The sequence below is a fragment of the Notolepis coatsorum genome (assembly GCF_963971535.1).
Source record: "Notolepis coatsorum genome assembly, chromosome: 17".
NCBI lineage: Eukaryota > Metazoa > Chordata > Actinopteri > Aulopiformes > Paralepididae > Notolepis > Notolepis coatsorum.
In genome coordinates this window covers 23,072,994-23,093,150 of record NC_140181.1, presented here as the reverse complement: position 1 = coordinate 23,093,150, position 20,157 = coordinate 23,072,994, and the positions used below count along the sequence as shown (strand labels likewise).

Here is a 20,157-nt window from a genome sequence, read left to right as displayed (position 1 = left end):
GTACTTGTGCATTTGGCGCCAACAGGTACAGTCTTGTACTTGTCATGACTTTATTTTTTATTTTTATAAATATATATAAACGCCAACCAATTTAATACATTTCAGTCTTGGAACTATCATGAGACTCCCCCAGGTACCTCATTACATCTTTATTTAATCTTGATGGATTGTTGAAAGCAAGCTCTCATTTACAATGATGTTGAGAAAATACATCACACGATATAAAAAGTGCAACAAGAAGAGTAATAAAAACTATTTAACCAATTAAAACAATTAAATTAAAATAATATATATATTTCTTAATAATTTGAAACGGCTCCAATCTGGGACAGAATTATTGGTGATCAAATATCTAAACTGACCAACCAGTGCACTATATTATGAAACACTATACGCACATGATACACATGATGTCTACAAGATCATCTACAAGATGATCATATTACCACATAAAAATGCTGAAACTGATCAATTTAATTCTACTGCAACATTTTAACTTTAGTCTTCTGTGTAGAGTGTTTCTGTCCTTTTTCCTTCTCCCGCTGTTCCTGTTTTATTACCGACTGCCTTTTCCTGTCTTGTCTGTCTGGCTTCAGTGCTATCGGCGAAACTGAAGGAGAACAAGAAGAATTGGTTTGGTCCCAGTCCCTACGTCGAAGTGACGGTGGACGGACAGTCCAAGAAGACGGAGAAATGCAACAACACCCACAGCCCCAAGTGGAAACAACCACTAACTGTGTGAGTCAATATTCTATATTGAAATTAATAATCTTCTTAATAATAATAATAATTATTATTATTATTATATTAGATTGTGAAAAAAAACAGCCCCCGATGGGCGGTCGTTAGTGGTTAACATACCGTTGTATTCGTTCGGTACACAGCCATTCGGTACGGTACACACTGACACGGTTCGGTATGGATATGTGTACCTTTACACCCCTAGTGTGAACGTATACTTTTATCCAGTGGTTTTGTAAGGTGCACGTAAAGGGCGCAGTGATATTCCATGAATATCATGTCTCTCCTGTCCGTCATGCAGCACATTCAGACACACGCGAGAAGTCGAGAGGGAGACCGCCGGGGCTGTTTAATTTTTTTTTTATTATTATAAAACACAATTCACACAATTAGAATATACATTTTTACAATCGAATGTATGTTTTGTTTTTTAATTTGAATATAGATTATTCGTTGACAGCCCTAGTCCATAATAGCTCTCCTGAAAAAACACATCTCAAGACATTTCATGTACACAGGCGTGTGCCTGTGTAAACTGTCAACTGCCAACTGTATTGATTATATCATAGCGCTCTGTTTAGAGGCTGCCAAACCTATTTGAGCACCACAGACCATATTTTAGCACTCCATTTAGAGGCTGCCAAACTTATTTCAGCATCACAGGCTGTATTTTAGAGCTCCATTTAGAGGCTGCCAAACTTATTTTAGCACCACAGTATTGTAGCGCTTCTGTCCATACTGCAGTGCATCATCATTCATGCTTGTTGTTTTGACGTGAACGGCCCAGTTTTGGAACTTGGACTTTGGAACAATCCGACATCTCAGAATACATTTTTCAGCAATATGAGAGGTTGGTCATGCTGACATGGTAGAGGAGGATCATCAGTATATAGAGGTTGGTCATGCTGGTAGAGGAGAATCATCAGTATATGAGAGGTTGGTCATGCTGACATGGTAGAGGAGGATCATCAGTATATAGAGGTTGGTCATGCTGACATGGTAGAGGAGGATCATCAGTATATACAGAGGTTGGTCATGCTGACATGGTAGATGAGGATCATCAGTATATAGAGGTTGGTCATGCTGGTAGAGGAGGATCATCAGTATAGATGTTGGTCATGCTGACATGGTAGAGCAGGGCTGTACGCTAAGCTTTTTCAATGAAAAATCTAGGGGCACAGAATATTCTTTAGGGGCAATTTGTTCCTGCCTCATTACTGTGGTCCTTTTATTTAACATTTAAGTGCTTTTGTTTTCAGGTTTGTATCTTTTATCATGAACCAACTGAAGTATTACCACAGCTGCAAACATTTCTTCTTTCATTGATAACAGTGTATTAACAGTGTTCATAGTCGGTATTATATTTTGGCATTCACGAAAGGTTTCTTATCTGGGATTCATTCTTAGTTAAGAACAGAATTTAAGAACGTGGAAAAGCAGTTGTAGATACTAGGCCAGATTGGTGTGCACCTGTGTTCTTAAAGGATTAATTTGTGAGAAATCATTGGTGATTGCGTTCACGTCGATTCTACAGACATCCTCGGATTTAAATAATTACAATAATAATAAATACAAGAATATTTATCATTAACAATTACGTTTTACATTTATAGTCATGATTCAATGAGGCATCATGATGTCCTAAAATAAATAAAAGCACTACACAAACACCCCAAATGGTAGTGAATGAATAAAATATATAAATAAGAACTACATTTTATCACACATATATAGCTATAGTGGAATAGAATGGACACATCTACATTCTGCTGTTAGCAGATGCCATTCCTTTCATGTACACTATATATTTGGCATTTTGTATTAATAGCCCATATACCATCTTGTATATTGTTTTTACTTTTATTATTATTCAAAATAAATAATTATACATTGCTTAGTGTGCACATTGTAAGAGCCAGTGGTGAAACATTCCATAAATCATGTAAATTGAACCATGCCATCCAATAATCAGTGATCCGTTGCACTATTTAAAAGGGAGGGGAGGAGGGAGGGGAGGAGGGAGCGGTGAGCGATGTGTACCTAGTGGGAGGCTTCAGGTTACCAAGACCTGTTCTAATTTTTCAAAATGTTCAGTTGCTATTGCATGCACTCATCTGTGTTTCACTACACACGAGTGCATGCTTACCAACTGTTAGTCTGCAACACTACTATCACCGACATCTAAGAAGGGAGATCCCCCCCCTTGAATGGCCCTTCTAAGGTTTCTCTCCTCCACATTGCCTGTGGTGCATTTGTTCCTATTGTTAGGTTTTAGTGAGTTTTTCCTTACCTTCGCGTGTGGTATGTCTGGGAGTGTTGCATTCATTTATTTTGCATTTATTTTAAATTTGTTGGACCTTATGGTGTTCTTGTTTTGTTCTTGACTTATTGTTATGTTTCTTCTTGACTTGTTTAAAGAAGACGTGTCCGGCCCATGGGGACATTAACGTGTGTTGTCGGCAGTGATGTACCTGAACGCGTTCAATGAACGATCGTTCGTGAACGCGTTCGTATTTTTGGCGAACGTGAACTGAACAGGTGTTTTTTCCGCTAGATGAACGTAATTGAGAACGCGTTCATTCTCAGCGCTGTATAACGGCGTTCAAAAGTGCGTTCATTCGCAGCACTATATTATAACGGCGTTCAAAAGTGTGCCAGATTTCATATGCCTTTCAGCCGAAAACCCAGTTAAAACACACCGTAAACATGCTTTAAAATAATGCGGAAAACCACCCATTCTGGCAATCGCTCTGGGCGGAGCTTCGGGGAGTCTGGTAGTAGAGCAGCAGCACTCGCACTTGGCTCTGCACTCGCTCAGAGTCAGACTCTACGACGTCGGTGTATGAGCATTTAAAAGAGTTTTAGTTAAAGTCAGTAAATGTTTTGCACTTTGAATATTGAACTTTGAGGTACAACCTTAGTTTCATACCTCAGCCTGGTTCCTACCTCGTGTTGTGTTAGTACAGAGTTATGTTTGGATTGTCGGCACATGTTTATATGTTTGCACAATGACTACTTTCACTTTTGGTACTTTAAGTATATTTAGATTATTATACTTAATAAAGACTATTCAAGCAGCTCGTTTTTCCTCATGTTTTTGAAAATATACTGTAGAGATGAAAGCTGCAGCTGCTACTAGTGTGGACTGAATGGGCGGCAGCAAAGCGTTATGGAAATGCCAGTATTCTGTGGTTCTATTATGGGTTGTGGCAATACATTTGACAAATAATAGCTTGCAGCAACGTATTGAAAAAATAACTATAAACTATAAATTAGTTCATTTTTGAAACCATGAACTTTAGTTCAAATTTTTCAATTATGAACTATGAACTGAACTACCGGTAGTTCATTTTAAAATTTGTGAACTGTGAACTGAACTAGTTCATGTAGAAAGTGAACTTTCCCAACACTGGTTGTCGGGCCTTACAAATAAATTTGATTTGATTTAGCTGTGTAATACACAATACCCTGGAGACAGCACCGAGGAGCCGGACCAGACACTCAAGTCCCCCTTGGACTTTTTAGCCTCTGGGACATTCCAGAGGGAGCTAGGAGACAGGGTGGCATATCACAGCCACCCATCAGCCGTGGCCTCCAGCGAGTCGTGGATGGAATCATATAACTGGCCACACAATACATCAAATTCCCATATACTGAACAACAGTAGTCAAGAGAGGATTCCATTAGGGCTGTCTTAGAAGCTTCGAATTCGAGTGGGAAAATAAAATTTGAATATATAAAAAAAAAATATATATATATTTGTTTTAAAATTTTAAAATAAATTTTTGCAAAATCAACTCTGCCTCTCTTTGTTAACTACAACAAGCAATGCTGTTTGTTATTTACGATGAGGTCGGATTCGGCACTGACAGATTTGTGTTCATTGTGCTGCTTTTATAAAGCCTCAAATGACTGCTTACAATATTTCATGAACGCAAAGTTCATGTAGTGTAGACAATTATAAGTCTACACTACAACCACTTTTTATACTCCAAAAAAGGGCCATAAGGATAGTTCACATTGCAGGTTATCGTGATCACACTAACATATTGTTTCTGGAGTCAAAGACATTGAAGTTAAATGATCTTGTGGAATTTAAAACGGCACAATTAATGTATAAAGCAAAAAGTCATGCACTTCCAAGAAACATTCAAGAATTGTTCTTTGATAGGGAGGGGGGTTATAATCTGAGGGGAGAACACAATTTAAAGGTGCTAAACGTACGCACTACCATGAGAAAACACTGCATCTCAATATGTGGAGTGAAACTGTGGAACAGTCTAAATGTGGTGCTAAAGCAATGTCCAAACATGAGACAATTCAAACTGATGTACAAGGAAATTATGTTCACAAGGTACAGGGATGAAGAAGGGACTTGATATTCACGGTTGTTTACATTTTTATTTTGTTTTCTATTTTATTTTATTTTATACATATATAGTTTTTGTTTTTTGTTTTGCATATATATATATATATTTTTTTTCTTTTCTTTTCTTTTCTTTTTTATGTTTAAAATAGTACACTCATTTGAGTAGTGGAAAAGGGGTAGGATTAAATAAGTGTATACTTCTTCCTACTCCTTTTCGAACATGCAGATTGAGTTGTTTTTCTTTTTTGTTATTGTTTGTTGTATTCATTGCATGTTCGAAATAAAGACTTCAAATCAAATCAAAATCAAAGTGTTTCGTTTGTCTAAGATTTAAAAAGGTTTAAACTTTACAGCACTGACAAAGTTGAACAAAGTGCTTTACAAGTCCCACAACATAATTTTTTTTTTAAATATATATATATATATATATTTTTAAATCTCTAAACTTCAAATTAAAATCGAATCTCGGCCCCGAAGCTTCGAATGCCAAAAAAAAACTCGAAGGTCAGCCCTAGATTTCATGTCATTGCTGGTCTGCCCAACACCATCGGTGGAATTGACTGCACGCAAGTGCACATCAAGGCACCCTCCCCAGATGCGTTTCCATATCTCAACAGAAAGCAATACCACTCCAAATCATACCACTTCAAATCATCTGCGACGGCCAGACTTGTTTTATTAGGAAATCGCGGATATGCTCTGGCTGGCCCCCTGTTAATGACCCCACTCGCCAACCCCCAGACGGAGCAGGATGTGGCCTACAATGAGAGCCATGCGTGCACTCGCTCCACCGTCGAGCGCAGCATCGGACTGCTGGATGTGTTCCGCGTGTGGCCTCAGCAGCTGACACACCTCAGACAACCCTGAGCCTGCTGTTCCTCCTCCAGTAGCCGGCATCTCTCTCTCCTGTGTTTTTTGCGATTTTGTCTTTGGACTCTTGATTTCACATGAACCCATTTCTTTTTCACTTCAGCCGTTCTGAGCTCCTCTCCTGACACCACATTAACCTCACCAGTTATCTTGTCCCATGCCGTATTGACACTTACTAAATAAGATGTCACGCTAAGATGTCACGTTCTACTCCTTAGAACAGTTAGGTCTGCGTTTACTGGCCGGTGCACCATGTATATACCATATATATTCATTTATTCTTACTATATATATATATATAATCTGCATATATAATCCCTTTTCCATATCTTTAGATACTATATATCTTTACATATCCCTTACGTACTCTTACTAGATATTCTGCTGGCCAGTATGTTTACTACCGGACTTTACCTGTATCACTGAACATATTAATACTACAACTCTGTTGAATGCACATTCCATTTTAGAATTGGCTGCATTCCTCATTCCCGGGAGCGCAGCTGAGAACACTTTGGCTACTTAACTCATTGGACGCCAGTCACGATGATAGTCGGGTTAACTCGCCGACGCTTGAGCACCAATCACAACGATAGTCAGGTTTTAATCGTTATTTCTTTTATTATCGATATCTATTCATTTTCATCCATCCAACCTGATGATATCGTTGGGAATGGGTCTGAGTTTGCAAAAGGGCAAATACCACCGCCTATCGTCTCCTGGATGGTATTGCACATAATTGGATTGGATTGGCTGGGGATGTGCATTAAAAAAAAAGTCCGGTCCAGGTTTTCCTTCTCGGGCATGCAGTATCGTGTTACCACATTGACTGAGGACACTCTGAGCAGCGTGGATGATGTGTTTTGGATATATATAACGTTGGATCAATAAACGCGATCAATATTTGGAATGGCGATCAGGAATCTTTTTGCAGGACATCAGATGTGAGGTAAGGAATCTATGTTAGCAATCTTGGGTTAATTAGATGTTCCTTTCACTGCCATCGGAGCGTGTGTGTCTGTGCGTGCCGTTGGCGCCGACCAATGCACGGATAAGCGATTTTTCAGCCCGCTTCGGTATCGTGCATGAGGACACATATACTATCGATAATCTAGCGTTTATTTGAAAACTATTCATAAATCAGCCGAAAAATGACAACGTGTTTTGTGTATTCCAATAAAGGGCTATTATCGCGTCTTTCTCTGGAATGACTAGAAATCACAAACTATACTCGTATTTAAAATGGTATAAAACGGAAATTTACCGATGAAAAAAACAATCCGTTTTGTACATGTTGACTGCAAGCAACTCATTGATAAGCGACATGTGTATTAGACCCATAGCCATAATTTAAGATATATTTTAAGCACTCGCAAATATCCCCGTCCTCCCATTGATTAAAGCGGTGGCCATCTAGCTATAATTTCCCGGAAGGGGCGTGGCGCTCAATGAGTTAAGAACACATATTCACGCGTTCATAAATCCCACTGGGATCTTTCTTAAGTTTGTTCTTACGAAGTTCTTAAAGATAATTATGAAGATACTTACGAAAATGTTAGTGAATAAGGTCCATTGTTCCTCATTAGAAAGTTGGCAGTGTATCCACACTTGCAGAGAGGAATTGGCTCCATGGAACAAACGGATCTCATTCTCTGCACACAATGTTTCAGCAGCTTGGCCGTTATGGTTTTCATCCAGAGCTGTGGTTATCATCACAGACTTGACTGGTGTGCAGGACAGTAAAACATTTTAGTCGTTTGGTTTCTTAGCTGCCAAAGTAGATTTTACAATGGAAATTACTGCCTGAACACAGGGCTGGCTGCCTGCCAATGTGCCTGCTAGAATTGACAGCCTTATCAACACCGGACAAAATGTACCTGCACTTCACTGGTGTCTAATTATCATTTAAATTCCTTAGCTAATATGAAAATGGGATCACACATGCTCATTTTATGTCTATTATATGCTCATTTTATGTTTATTCTACTGCTGTGAAGCACTATGGGCTGCAGTTCTTGTATGAAATGTGCTATACAAATTTATTATTATTATTATTATTATTATTATTATTATTATTATTATTATTATTATTATTTAATTATTATTATTATTATTATTATTATTATTAATGTGTGAGGATATAGAAATATTTCTCCCAGAATGGATGTAGATATAGTGACTTGTAATGGAAGCCTTGCATCGTCCACTTTACCTCAACATAATAGCACAACAGATGTCAAGTGATATTAATTTTAACCTGTTCTGAATCTCTCGGTCCATACTGTAACCTTTTTAATTTAGAGTCTTTCTAGGGTTTCAGTGTGTCCTGCTGGGAAACTGTTATATTGTATAACAGGTGTTTACTATGGGACAGTAACCAGACCTCGGTCCACAAATGTCTTTCCCTTGGGGGGGAGGGGGTTGTCTGGCAGTGTTAGCTAAACAGCTGTCACGGTGATGTACTCAATGTCACTTGTGAGTCACTAGCTGATGCACTCATTGTTTTAACCTTTTGTTTTATTTATTTCAACACCGTTTTTAAACCACCATTTTATTTTCTAATATTTGATAAGCTCTCTCATAAGTTGTCTAGGTGGCCTCATAGGGGGCTACTAGGCTATAGTGAATATTAAACGGGAGTTGTCTTCTCCAGAGTCAGACAAGAAGATGGATACCAATTTCCTCTCTGTGCGTTCAGTAGAAAGCTATCTGGCTGCAAGCTAGCCTAGTTTAGTACAAATTAATTTATTTGTTTATTTTAGAATCCCCATTAGACGCGCCACCTAGGTGTGCCTCTTGTCTTCCTGGGGTCCTGAACATAGAAATACAATACATTACAGTAAAATGCATTCATACAAAAAGTAATTATATATGTAATATATATTATATATTATGTTACTGTTACGATGGTCAGAAACATTTCTGTTTTGATGGACAGAACAATTTGGAGAGGGTGAAATGACAGATATGTTACCATCCGCAAAAGTTGTTTCTGTACGACTGCACCCTCTGTCATGGAACCCACACAAGCAACTGCTAAGCCACAAACGCCTATGTCTCAGACAATAGCTATGTCTCAAGAGGCCTTAGTCGTTAAACCGTGAATGCTTTCCCGTGCCACTTCCGCACATGACACTTTCGATCCCCTCTGCAACGGCTCCAAATGGGTCCAGACTTGGGGGCACAGCATATATAGCGCATGCATTTCAATGTCATGTCACACTCTCTCGCAGCACAATCCTCTGTTCTGTCAAGACTGTGTCCGGCCGTATTCAAATAAAGACAACGAACACCTTTCTCTGATTCCAGTTAATCTTTATTTCATCAGCTCCATCGAATCATTATCTTTTCAATCACAGAGGCATACTGCAAAATGTACCAGTGCATACTTTAATCAACCAATACATATGGTGTTTGTCTTTTTCCCCCTGCCCCACATCTACAGGATTGTGACTCCCTTCAGCAGGCTGGTGTTCCGGGTCTGGAGCCACCAGACTCTAAAGGCAGACGTGCTGCTGGGCATAGCCTCACTGGAAGTCAGTGACACGCTCAAGTCCAACGACATGAAAAGTAAGTACACACAAACATGCATGCGCGCACACAGCACAATATGCATGCACACACACATACACGCACACTTGCTGGAGGTCAGCAGCACACTCAAGTCCCAATGACATGAAAACACACACACACACACACGTAAAAAAAAATAAATGCTGGGGCGGCTAGGTAGCGCAGTGGGCGAGGCGCTCGCCACCAACGCAGGAGATGCTGGGTTCGAGCCCAGCTCTCTGCGTTGCTACCAGCTTGGCTGGTCGTTCATACTAATACAATTGGCAGTATTAGGGGGTGGGAAGCTGGTGGGTGGGGATCGGACGTTGTGGACAGCGACTCCTACAGATCGGTTGGTGCGCCTGCGCAGTAGAATCAGGAAGCGACGGGGGCGGCGTGTCCCTCCCACACAGACCCTCGCTGCTGAGAGATCGCACTGTGCAGGTGAAAAGATGCGACGGCTGCTTCCTCGAGTACCGGAGGGGACACGTGATGCAAGGCTTGGTCCACATTGCAGCCGGCTTGTGGGAGGCATGGTCTAGCAATGTTCGAGACAGGGGAGGGTAGAATTGGACAATATGAAATTGGGGAAGGGAGAAAAATAGAAAAATGGGGAGAAAAAGTAGATAAAAAAACAATAATAATAAATAAAAATGCAGCCAAAAATCATTATACCATGGAAAATATTTTAATGTTATAATATTGGCACAGCCCTGCTGTTTACAGGCAGGTGTGCTCATGTCCACGTGTACTGCAGGCTCACATGTGTCTCCCGGTGATCTATGGGATTATGTTGTGTACCTTTGTGTTTGTGAAGCTCTGACCTGTAACTGTCCCTGGCACCTCTGATGCCACAGCTTACATAACAACAACAACAACAACAACAACAACAACAACAACAACACCATTGGGAAGGTTATGTTCAAGTTGTGATCCATTACAGATTATTAAATAAAATAAATAAAAGATAATTGGGAATATTGCTTTCAAAATGTAATTTATTATAGAAGGTTGGTTTTCGATATGTAATTTATTATAGAAGATTGCTTGTTTTCATTGCTTGTGTTCATTAACCGCGTCTTATGATTGGTAAGGTTACCTTCAGTCTGGAAGACATTGTGTTTTAAAAATAAATTGTAATCCGTTATCCCCTGGAACACTCAAACCTAGTAATCAGACGTAGAGTTACTTTGGGGTTACTGTGCCGAAACAATTGGCAGAAAATGCTGTTTAACAAACTCACTTATTATTATTATTATTATTATTATTATTATTATTATTATTATTATTATTATTATTATTATTATTATTATTATTATTATTATTATTATTATTATTTATTTTAATTTCAATCTTTTACAGTAGCTGATTTGTTTCCTTATTGTTTTTAATCACATTGTCACTGTAACCCCTCAACCATGTGGCCTCCAGCTAAGTCTGAAGAACAGCCTATTTTCCCACTGAGAAGCCCAAGTCTATTAACCAAAGCAGGAAGTGCTGCATCATCAATAATTGATCACCATGAATTGTCATCATGGAGTCATTGGGTACTTCACCATGGGATTTCTGGCCTAGTAATTATTTTTATAATATCGGCATCGGCCCTAAAAATAGTTTAGGCTCTAATAATTATTCTTAGGCATGTTAGAAATAACTTTTGGCAATGGATGTGGGTTTCTTCATTGGACACTTATCCTTATCATTAGGGCACAAGTATCTTGTGTTTTATTATGAATAAATCTGAAGACTTCAAATGGCAAGAGTACCTGTGTCGTTATTTATTTTATTTATTCTACCAGTAGAGGGTAGAGGGTTTATTCTACCATCACCACCCGGACTGAATACAAAATATCCCTTCTGACCCATCAATGCATCCACGGAAATGCCCCCCCCCCTACCTCAAAGATCTCCTCACCCCAGAACCCTCCACCTGTAACCTTCGCTCCGCCAACACAAACCGCCTCCTTCCCCCCAGGACCAAGCTCCGCACCATGGGCGACCGGGCCTTCTGCTCGGCTGCTCCTCGCCTGTGGAATGCCCTCCCTGACTACCTCAGAGCACCACACGCCACTGCTTCCTTTAAACAAGGACTTAAAACGTACCTCTTCACGAAAGCCTTCCCTTAGTTTTAACCTTTTTATACATGCCTTGTGTGTTTTATCACTTTTTTTATGCTTTTATGTCTTGTTTTTTAATTGCCTATGTTTTTAAAGTCTGTTTTTACTCTGTAGCACTCTGATATTTGGTTTCCAAATATAGAGTGCACTATAAATCGAATGTATTATTATTATTATTCCACAGCGCATAGATAATAGTTCTGCCTGCCAAATTCAACAAATACAAAGACTAGGCAAAACCCATTGTCCATATTAAAACAGTTCTCTCTCTCCATTGTGTCGTTGCAGTCACAGAGGTGGTTCAGACATTACTGCTGAGTGCAGACAGGGAACAGTCTGACGTGGTGGGAGACCTGTCTGTCTGCCTGGACGGAATGACCGTCGACCCTGAGATGTTTGCCACAGCGGAGGCCAATCATCAACAAGGTGAGTGAGTCAGGGGTCACTGAGAGGTCAAACAGTTGGGAGGAAGGTTACAGCTTTAAGGGCTGTATTAGGGTTGGGGTGATGATTCATTACTGTACAGTACTGCGTTATCTAATCGCATCAATGTCGTGATGACATATGATATTGTGATATCGTCGCACACAATTTACCTACTGTATATCTCAAACCCGTCCTCCTTTTCTTGATCCTCCAACTGTTGCTTCCCTCAGACAAACGTTGAAGTCAAAGCCCTTTCAAGTCCATTGAAAAAGAGACATGTTGAATAAAGCACTCTAGGATAGTTGTTTTAATGGTCTACAAGCTGGATACATTTTGTATCCTATTAGTTTAAGACTATAATCTGCCAGATCACTTTTGGATCGTAGAAATATTTATTCTGAAGAGTTGGGTCCCCAATACAGTTTTAAAACCACTGATGTAGAGTGAGCTAGATCCACTCCGTCTTAACATTACACAATAATCTCTGCTGTTTATTCTACACAATAATATAATAATCTCCTGTCTGCTGTTTATTCTACACAATAATATAATAATCTCTCGTCTGCTGTTCATTCTACACAATAATATAATAATCTCCTGTCTGCTGTTTATTCTACACAATAATATAATAATCTCTCGTCTGCTGTTCATTCTACACAATAATAGAATAATCTCCTGTCTGCTGTTTATTCTACACAATATTATAATCAGTCTGCTGTCTGCTGTTTATTCTACACAATATTATAATCAGTCCGCTGTTTATTCTACACAATAATATAATCAGTCTCCTGTTCAAGTTCAAGTTCAAGTTTCTTCATTAGTTGTCATACAAAAATACAGAATACTTTTACATGAAATGCTTTTTTAATATAATATCTAATATAATAATCTCCTGTCTGCTGTTTATTCTACACAATAATATAATAATCTCCTGTCTGCTGTTTATTCTACACAATATTATAATCAGTCTGATGTTTATTTTACACAATAATATAATAATCTCCTGTCTGCTGTTTATTCTACACAATATTATAATCAGTCTCCTGTCTGCTGTTTATTCTACACAATATTATAATCAGTCTCCTGTCTGCTGTTTATTCTACACAATAATATAATCTTCTGTCTGCTGTTTATTCAACAAAATATTATAATCTTGTCTCCTGTTTGCTGTTATTCTACACAATATTATAATCAGTCTCCTCCCTCTGCTGTTGTTCTTAAAATTAAGAAGTGATAAAAAAAAAAAAAAAAAGCACTTGAGTTGATTTTGGCCAGGGGCAAACATCAAAGATTGAGTCGGGGGTCACTGAGACATGTGAGGGTGTATGTGTTGAATAAGCTGTGCGCTGAGCCAAAGATTAACTAGTTTCTATCTGCAGCCTTGCACATCTGCTATGTACATAGAACCTTTTAACCTGAATATATGTCCTTCTGTTACATAACTGTAATAATGCACACATGTTATTACAACCCTGTACGCACTTACGTCACATTTTGTACCTGTGGAGAGATCCTTATACTTGTACACATGTATATGTACACATACACATATTCTATACAATTTGCCATTATGTTCATATTTAAATGTTACGTTTTTTTGTATATCTCTTACCTTTTAAAAAAGAAAATCTTGGAACCCTGTCCGTCTATATTGTACCTATGAAATGTTATGCTTAATTCATGTAGTTTCTGTGTCCTAGGTACATCAAATGGGGAATTGCAACAAAATGGAGATCACAGTATAAGGTACGCTAGCTGTTCAACAGCACAGGTATTTCTCCAGCCTGCCTCCACTGTTCTTTTCTGTTCTTGAAATCTTGAAGTGGAAAAATGCTGCTTAGAGTACTTGATTAGAAATACAAAACAATGGGGCGCCCCAGTGGCGAACCACATAGCGCGCTCAGCCGCGACACGGCTGACCCGGGTTCGACTCCCGAACCTGTCGTTATTTGCCGAATGTCTTCCCCCACTCTGTCTCCCATTCCTCCTCTGTCTCTCTCTACTGGACTGCCAGTAGAATAAATAAAGCGATAAAACGCCAAAAAAATATATTTGAAAAAATAAATAAAAATACAAAACAATGCATTTTTTTTAAAAATACTTTACAGGTGTGTTCCATAGACTCACAGGAATTGTGTAAAGTTGCCCAAATAGTGAAAGAAATAGTAAGGTAGTTCCCCTTTAAACAACAATTACTTGAGCACTACTCTAGTAAATACTCGATCTGGGAAGACATTACTGGTGCCCATCCCTATTATACGTATACCTGAAAATAAATATTATTGTGTGCATTTCACATTGGATGTTTAATGTATGACGGCGAGAAAAAAGCTTTCATTCTCGTGGGTGACAGCAATCGGAGGGACCACGTGTTTATATCAGGGTGGTCCCAACCTAAAGAGCGGGAAAGACTTCTCAGTCAAATAAGTCTCTCTCTCTCTCTCGCCCCCTCCTCCCAGCCGGAGCAGGGATAGCTCTCCAGCAGTAGACGGTGTGGAACACAGGTCGTCGCCGAGTGGTCGTCGGGTGGTGAACGGTACAGGGTCTCCCTCTGTGTCGTCAGGGGGCTCCAGGCCTCTCAGGCCCCCCAGGCCCTCCAGACCCCCTCCCCCCACCCCACGCCGACCCACCTCCTCGCCAGGTCAGAAACCGCAGGCTACTACTATGATATATGATTCAATATTTGGCAAATCACACATTTTGTTATGATTTGATTAATTTATTTAAAATATATGATACAATACTGGCAGTTTCAAGTTTGTTTTTGTCAGAACAAAATACAGTATACTTTATAATCAAATGCTTGTTTCTTATGAGCCCCTGAGAGTGTGCTACATACAGTAAAGAGAAAGTAAGTTAAAAAATAAAAATAAAAATAATTAAGAAGTAAAAAGTAAGTAAAGTCAATACAATACTGAGTAACAGTGAGGTAGAATGCAGAGGTACAAAACTTGGGGTAGGGTGCAAATGAGGTATGAATGTGGTGCAAATCTCTTATAATATATATATATAAAGTGTGTTAAAGTGTCTAAAGTTAGTGGTAAGGTGAGTGTTTGTTTAAAGTGAGTGTGTACATTGTTATACATAGTGTCATTGTCATTGAGCATTCTGATGGCCTGGGGATAGAAGCTTCTTCTGAGTCTCTCTACTGGCCATGAGGCTCCGGTAGCGCTTGCCTGACTGCAGCAGTTCAAAGAGGCAGTTGTTTGGGTGACTAGAGGGGGGGCCTGTGTTGAGGGTGATGGATGAGGAGATGCAGTTGCCTGCTCTCACCACCTGGGGTCTTCCTGTGAGGAAGTCCAAGACCCACTGGCAGAGGTCATAGTTCAAGCCCAGGTCCCTGAGCTTGGCTATGAGTTTGGAGGGGACTATGGTATTGAATGCTGAGCTGTAGTCGATGAATAGCATTCTCACATAGTTCCCCTGCCTTTTGTCCAGGTTTGATGCTGCTGTGTGCATGGACCTGTTGGGGCGATATGCAAATTGCAGGGGGTCCAGGGTGTTGGGGAGGGAGGAACAGCCGTAGCCCTTCACTAGCTTCTCAAAGCACTTCATTTTCTGGGTACAGGGAATAATGGTGGACTTTTTCAGACCGGTGGGGATGACGGACTGTTCTAAGGACAGGTTGAATATGTCAGTGAATACCGGGGCCAGTTGGTCGGCACAGACTTTTTTAGGACGCGGCCGGGGATGCCGTCCGGTCCTGCTGCCTTCCTGATATTCACTTTCTTAAAGGTCCTGCTCACCTCATGTTCTGTTATCCTGAACACGGAGTCTCCACCGGCAGTGGCTCCCCTCTCTTTCAGTGGTCTGTCGGCTGGTGTTGTTATTCACCGCCTCAAACCTGGCATAGAAGGTATTTAACTCATCCGCCAGGACGATATCATTGTTCAGCTTGTGGGAGGTGCCTTTTGTAATCTGTCATCGTTTTGAGGCCCTGCCACATACCTCTGGAATCAGCCTGTTCAAATTGAAGTTCCACCTTATCCCTGTGTCGCCTTTTTGCCTCTATTACTGTCCTCCTTATGTTGTATTTCGCCGCCTTGTGCTCGTTCATGTTGCCTGTCACGAGCCCAGTGTTGTAGGCTGAGGTGCGCGCTTCCAGAGCCTCACCAAGGATTTATCTACCCAGGGCTTTTGGTTTGGGAAAACTCTTAATTGTGGTGGAGGGGATTGTTTCTTCTACCAGAGTTAAGTACCAGCAAAGTCTAGCACTGTTTCAGTGTACTCGTTTAGTAGTGAAGGAAGCAAGGCCTTCTGATGATTAAAAGTATTATTTAGAAAACCTCAGTTATTTTGATTACCCCCTCTTTGAGCTTAACTTCCCACTGAGAATCTTTAGTTGAACTGTTGTTTGAAGGACATGGCTAATGAAGTTTACGTTTGAACATCCTCTGTCTGGATCGTCTGCGCTGTGAGATCTCTGAACGTTGCATTTCCCGATGGCTCACAATGTCCTCTCTCCTCCCAGCGTCCTCCAATGGCTCTCTGCTGGCTGACGGCAGCGACGGCCCCTCAGGCTCAGACACCCCGGTTCGGACCCCGGCCTCTGGAGCCTCCGCGGGCCCAGACCCCAGCCCCCCGGCTGTGGCCCAGGAAAACGGCTCTGCCTCCACCTCTGGGCCCGGCACCGTACCAAGACCGCCAGCTAGCGGTGTTGCCCCAGCGGCCAGTGTTCCCGCTGTCAACACTGGACCGCTACCTCCAGGGTTCGTCGGGTAGATACAATTCCATTTAATATCCATTCCATTTAATATTGAGTTGATACTGTTTTCCACAGTGGCTTGTGATAATTTATCTGCTGTCGGTTATAGTCATAGGATCAACAGATATGTAAAATGAAATGTCCTGTATTGGTCCTTCTGTGAACGCAGTCATGTGAAAGAACTTCACTAAATCTAAATCTAAATAATAAAGACCAATGCATATTTGGGAATATTATTGTGATGTCAGAAACGTTCTTATGCAGCATAAAAACTATTAAAGGATAACTCCAACATTTTGGGAAATTAGCTTATTTAACATCTTCCCTGGAGTTAGACAAGAAGATACATACCTTTTTTGTCTCTGTGCGTGCATTTAGCTTACGGAACAGACGCTCCGTTAGCATAGCTTAGCTTCATCACTGGAAGTGAGGCGGGACAGTACCCTGACGTTCCCTACAGGTTTGTTGATATTCTCATTCCTTCAAAGGATCTGAACCGATTGATTTTTTTTTTTTTTTTTTAACCTAAACTAACTTTAGGTTAGTTGTAACGTTAGTTTAGGTTCGTGTTAACGTTAGATAATGTACAAAATAAACATTTTCCGCTGCTATAAACGTTGCACTTTTATTTTGAAAACCCCAGAAAGGAAGTCATTATATTTGCTTTACACATCCTGTTCTGCGTTAGCTCCGGTTAGCTCCGAGCGTGCAGCAGTTAGTAGTATATTATCAATACCAGCCATTGGATTACTGTTTTCTAAATTGGGGAGGCTTTTAATCGTCAAGGTAAGAGGATTTTAAGTCATGGTATCCATAAACTTCAATCGGTTCAGATCCTTTGAAGGAATGAGAATATCAACAAACCTGTAGGGAACGTCGGGGTACTGTCCCGCCTCACTTCCAGTGATGAAGCTAAGCTATGCTAACGGAGCGTCTGTTCCCAAAGCTAAATGCACGCACAGAGACAAAAAAGGTATGTATCTTCTTGTCTAACTCCAGGGAAGATGTTAAATAAGCTAATTTCCCAAAATGTTGGAGTTATCCTTTAACCAACTGAAAACGTCTCAGTTGACATAGACCCTAATGACCGGTTAGTCAGCTGATCAATTTAGAGAGGCAGCCCCAGTAAACATTCATTCATTTATAACTTACTGAAAAGGAGAAATCACACTGTGTGTGAATTTACAGTGCCTTGTGTTCAGGTAAATGATTAATAAAGGTGCTAACATTGAAAATATAACGCAATAAATGCATTGCACATCAAGTCCTCAACAAATATACAAAAAAATACAAAGACTAGATAAGCTTTCATCTGGTAATCTGACAACCGTTTCTACTGCCATCATAATGTCATCCTCATCCTCTATCTAGTTGTCTCTTTGGTTTCTGGCTCTAAAGTTTAGTTTTATAAATAAAAAGCTGAATCCTTTTGTGCAAATGTAGTGTCATTGTCACAACAACAGGCTGAACTTAACTCAAATGTTTTCAGAATAATTTGTAGATGGATGAGTCATGCTTTGATTGATGGTCTGTGATCTATGAATGTAGTGTATTCTGTGATTTATTTGATTTAGTTGGAGATGTTGTTTTTGTTGTTACATACGCCAGGGGTTCCCAAAGTGGGGGTAGGGGGTCGCGAGCCGGCGCGTGTGTGTGTGTGTGGGGGGGGGGGGGGGGGGGGGGGGGGTAGCCAGATGATAATAATAATAATAATAAAAAAAAAAAGATTTCCCAAAAAAAAAATATATATATATATACCATAATTTTCGGACTATAAGGCCCACCTGAATATAAGCCGCAGCAGCTAAATTGAATGATGTGTACATATATAAGCCGCACTGGACTATAAACCGCAGGTGTTTTAATGTTTAATTACCATATGTAAGGGTTCGTGCACAGAGGGGATTGTCGGGAAAGAGATGGCTGTTTGAGGAAGCTCCCATTTATTAACATTTTTGTTTAAACCGTAATGGTAGCTAGGTACTAACGCTAGCTCACAGAACGATAGCCACGCTAGTTAGCCAGTCAGGTACCAACGCCAGCTCACAGAACGATAGCCACGCTAGTTAGCCAGCCAGGTACTAACACCAGCTCACAGAACGATAGCCACGCTAGTTAGCCAGCCAGGTACTAACGCCAGCTTACAGAACGATAGCCATGCTAGTTAGCCAGCCAGGTACTAACGCCAGCTCACAGAACGATAGCCACGCTAGTTAGCCAGCCAGGTACCAACGACAGCTCACAGAACGATAGCCACGCTAGTTAGCCAGCCAGGTACTAACGCCAGCTTACAGAACGCTAGCCATGCTAGTTAGCCAGCCAGGTACTAACGCCAGCTCACAGAACGATAGCCACGCTAGTTAGCACCAGCCAGGTGCCAGCTCACAGAACGATAGCCACGCTAGTTAGCCAGCCAGGTACTAACGCCAGCTCACAGAACTATAGCCACGCTAGTTAGCCAGCCAGGTACTAACGGCCAGCTCACAGAACGATAGCCACGCTAGTTAGCCAGCCAGGTACTAACACCAGCTCACAGAACGATAGCCACGCTAGTTAGCCAGCCAGGTACTAACGCCAGCGCACAGAACGATAGCCACGCTAGTTAGCCAGCCAGGTACCAACGCCAGCTCACAGAACGATAGCCACGCTAGTTAGCGCTAGCCAGGTACCAACGCCAGCTCACAGAATGATAGCCACGCTAGTTAGCCAGCCAGGTACCAACGCCAGCTCACAGAACGATAGCCACGCTAGTTAGCCAACCAGGTACTAACGCCAGCTCACAGAACGATAGCCACGCTAGTTAGCCAGCCAGGTACTAACGCCAGCTCACAGAACGATAGCCACGCTAGTTAGCCAGCCAGGTACCAACGCCAGCTCACAGAACGATAGCCACGCTAGTTAGCCAGCCAGGTACCAACGCCAGCTCACAGAACGATAGCCAGTTAGCCAGCACCTGCGAAATTGAATGCCAAACTGATGATATCAGGAGCCATCAGTAGCTAGATAACATTAGACAACGCCTCATGCATTAATAAACTAAAGTGAGTAGTTCGTTGATTGGGTCATTTTGTTTAATGCTTCAGTTATGTTGAAAGAGGAGCTCTGAGCTGCTCATACACTAGACCAGGGGTGGCCAACCCGCGGCTCGCGAGCCGCATGCGGCTCTTTGCCCGTCAATGTGCGGCTCTTCCATCCATAAAAAAAAATAAAAAAAAATAAAAAATAAAAAAAAATTTTATTTTTTTTTTACTTTTTTTTTTTTTTTACTTTTTTTTTTTTTTATGTCACTCATTCCATAAGGACGTAGAATAAACATTTACAATTTTTTTTTAAATGGTCCATTTGCATGTTCTTGGTATCTGAATCTAGGGACATAT

At 40.7% G+C, this 20,157-nt stretch overlaps 1 protein-coding gene across 3 annotated transcripts in view; it reads left to right on the top strand.

Moving 5' to 3' along the window:
* Window positions 1–20,157, top strand: part of itchb (itchy E3 ubiquitin protein ligase b) — a 69,085-nt gene that overhangs the window by 20,439 nt on the left and 28,489 nt on the right. For 2 of the 3 annotated variants that reach the window (XM_084334009.1, XM_084334007.1), the window contains exons 3-8: window positions 597–738; window positions 9,426–9,550; window positions 11,938–12,075; window positions 13,776–13,821; window positions 14,535–14,716; window positions 16,547–16,793. In XM_084334009.1, the coding sequence (XP_084190135.1) occupies window positions 597–738; window positions 9,426–9,550; window positions 11,938–12,075; window positions 13,776–13,821; window positions 14,535–14,716; window positions 16,547–16,793 (880 nt within the window). The remainder of the gene's footprint in view (window positions 1–596; window positions 739–9,425; window positions 9,551–11,937; window positions 12,076–13,775; window positions 13,822–14,534; window positions 14,717–16,546; window positions 16,794–20,157) is intronic. The other variant, XM_084334008.1, reaches the window with a different exon arrangement.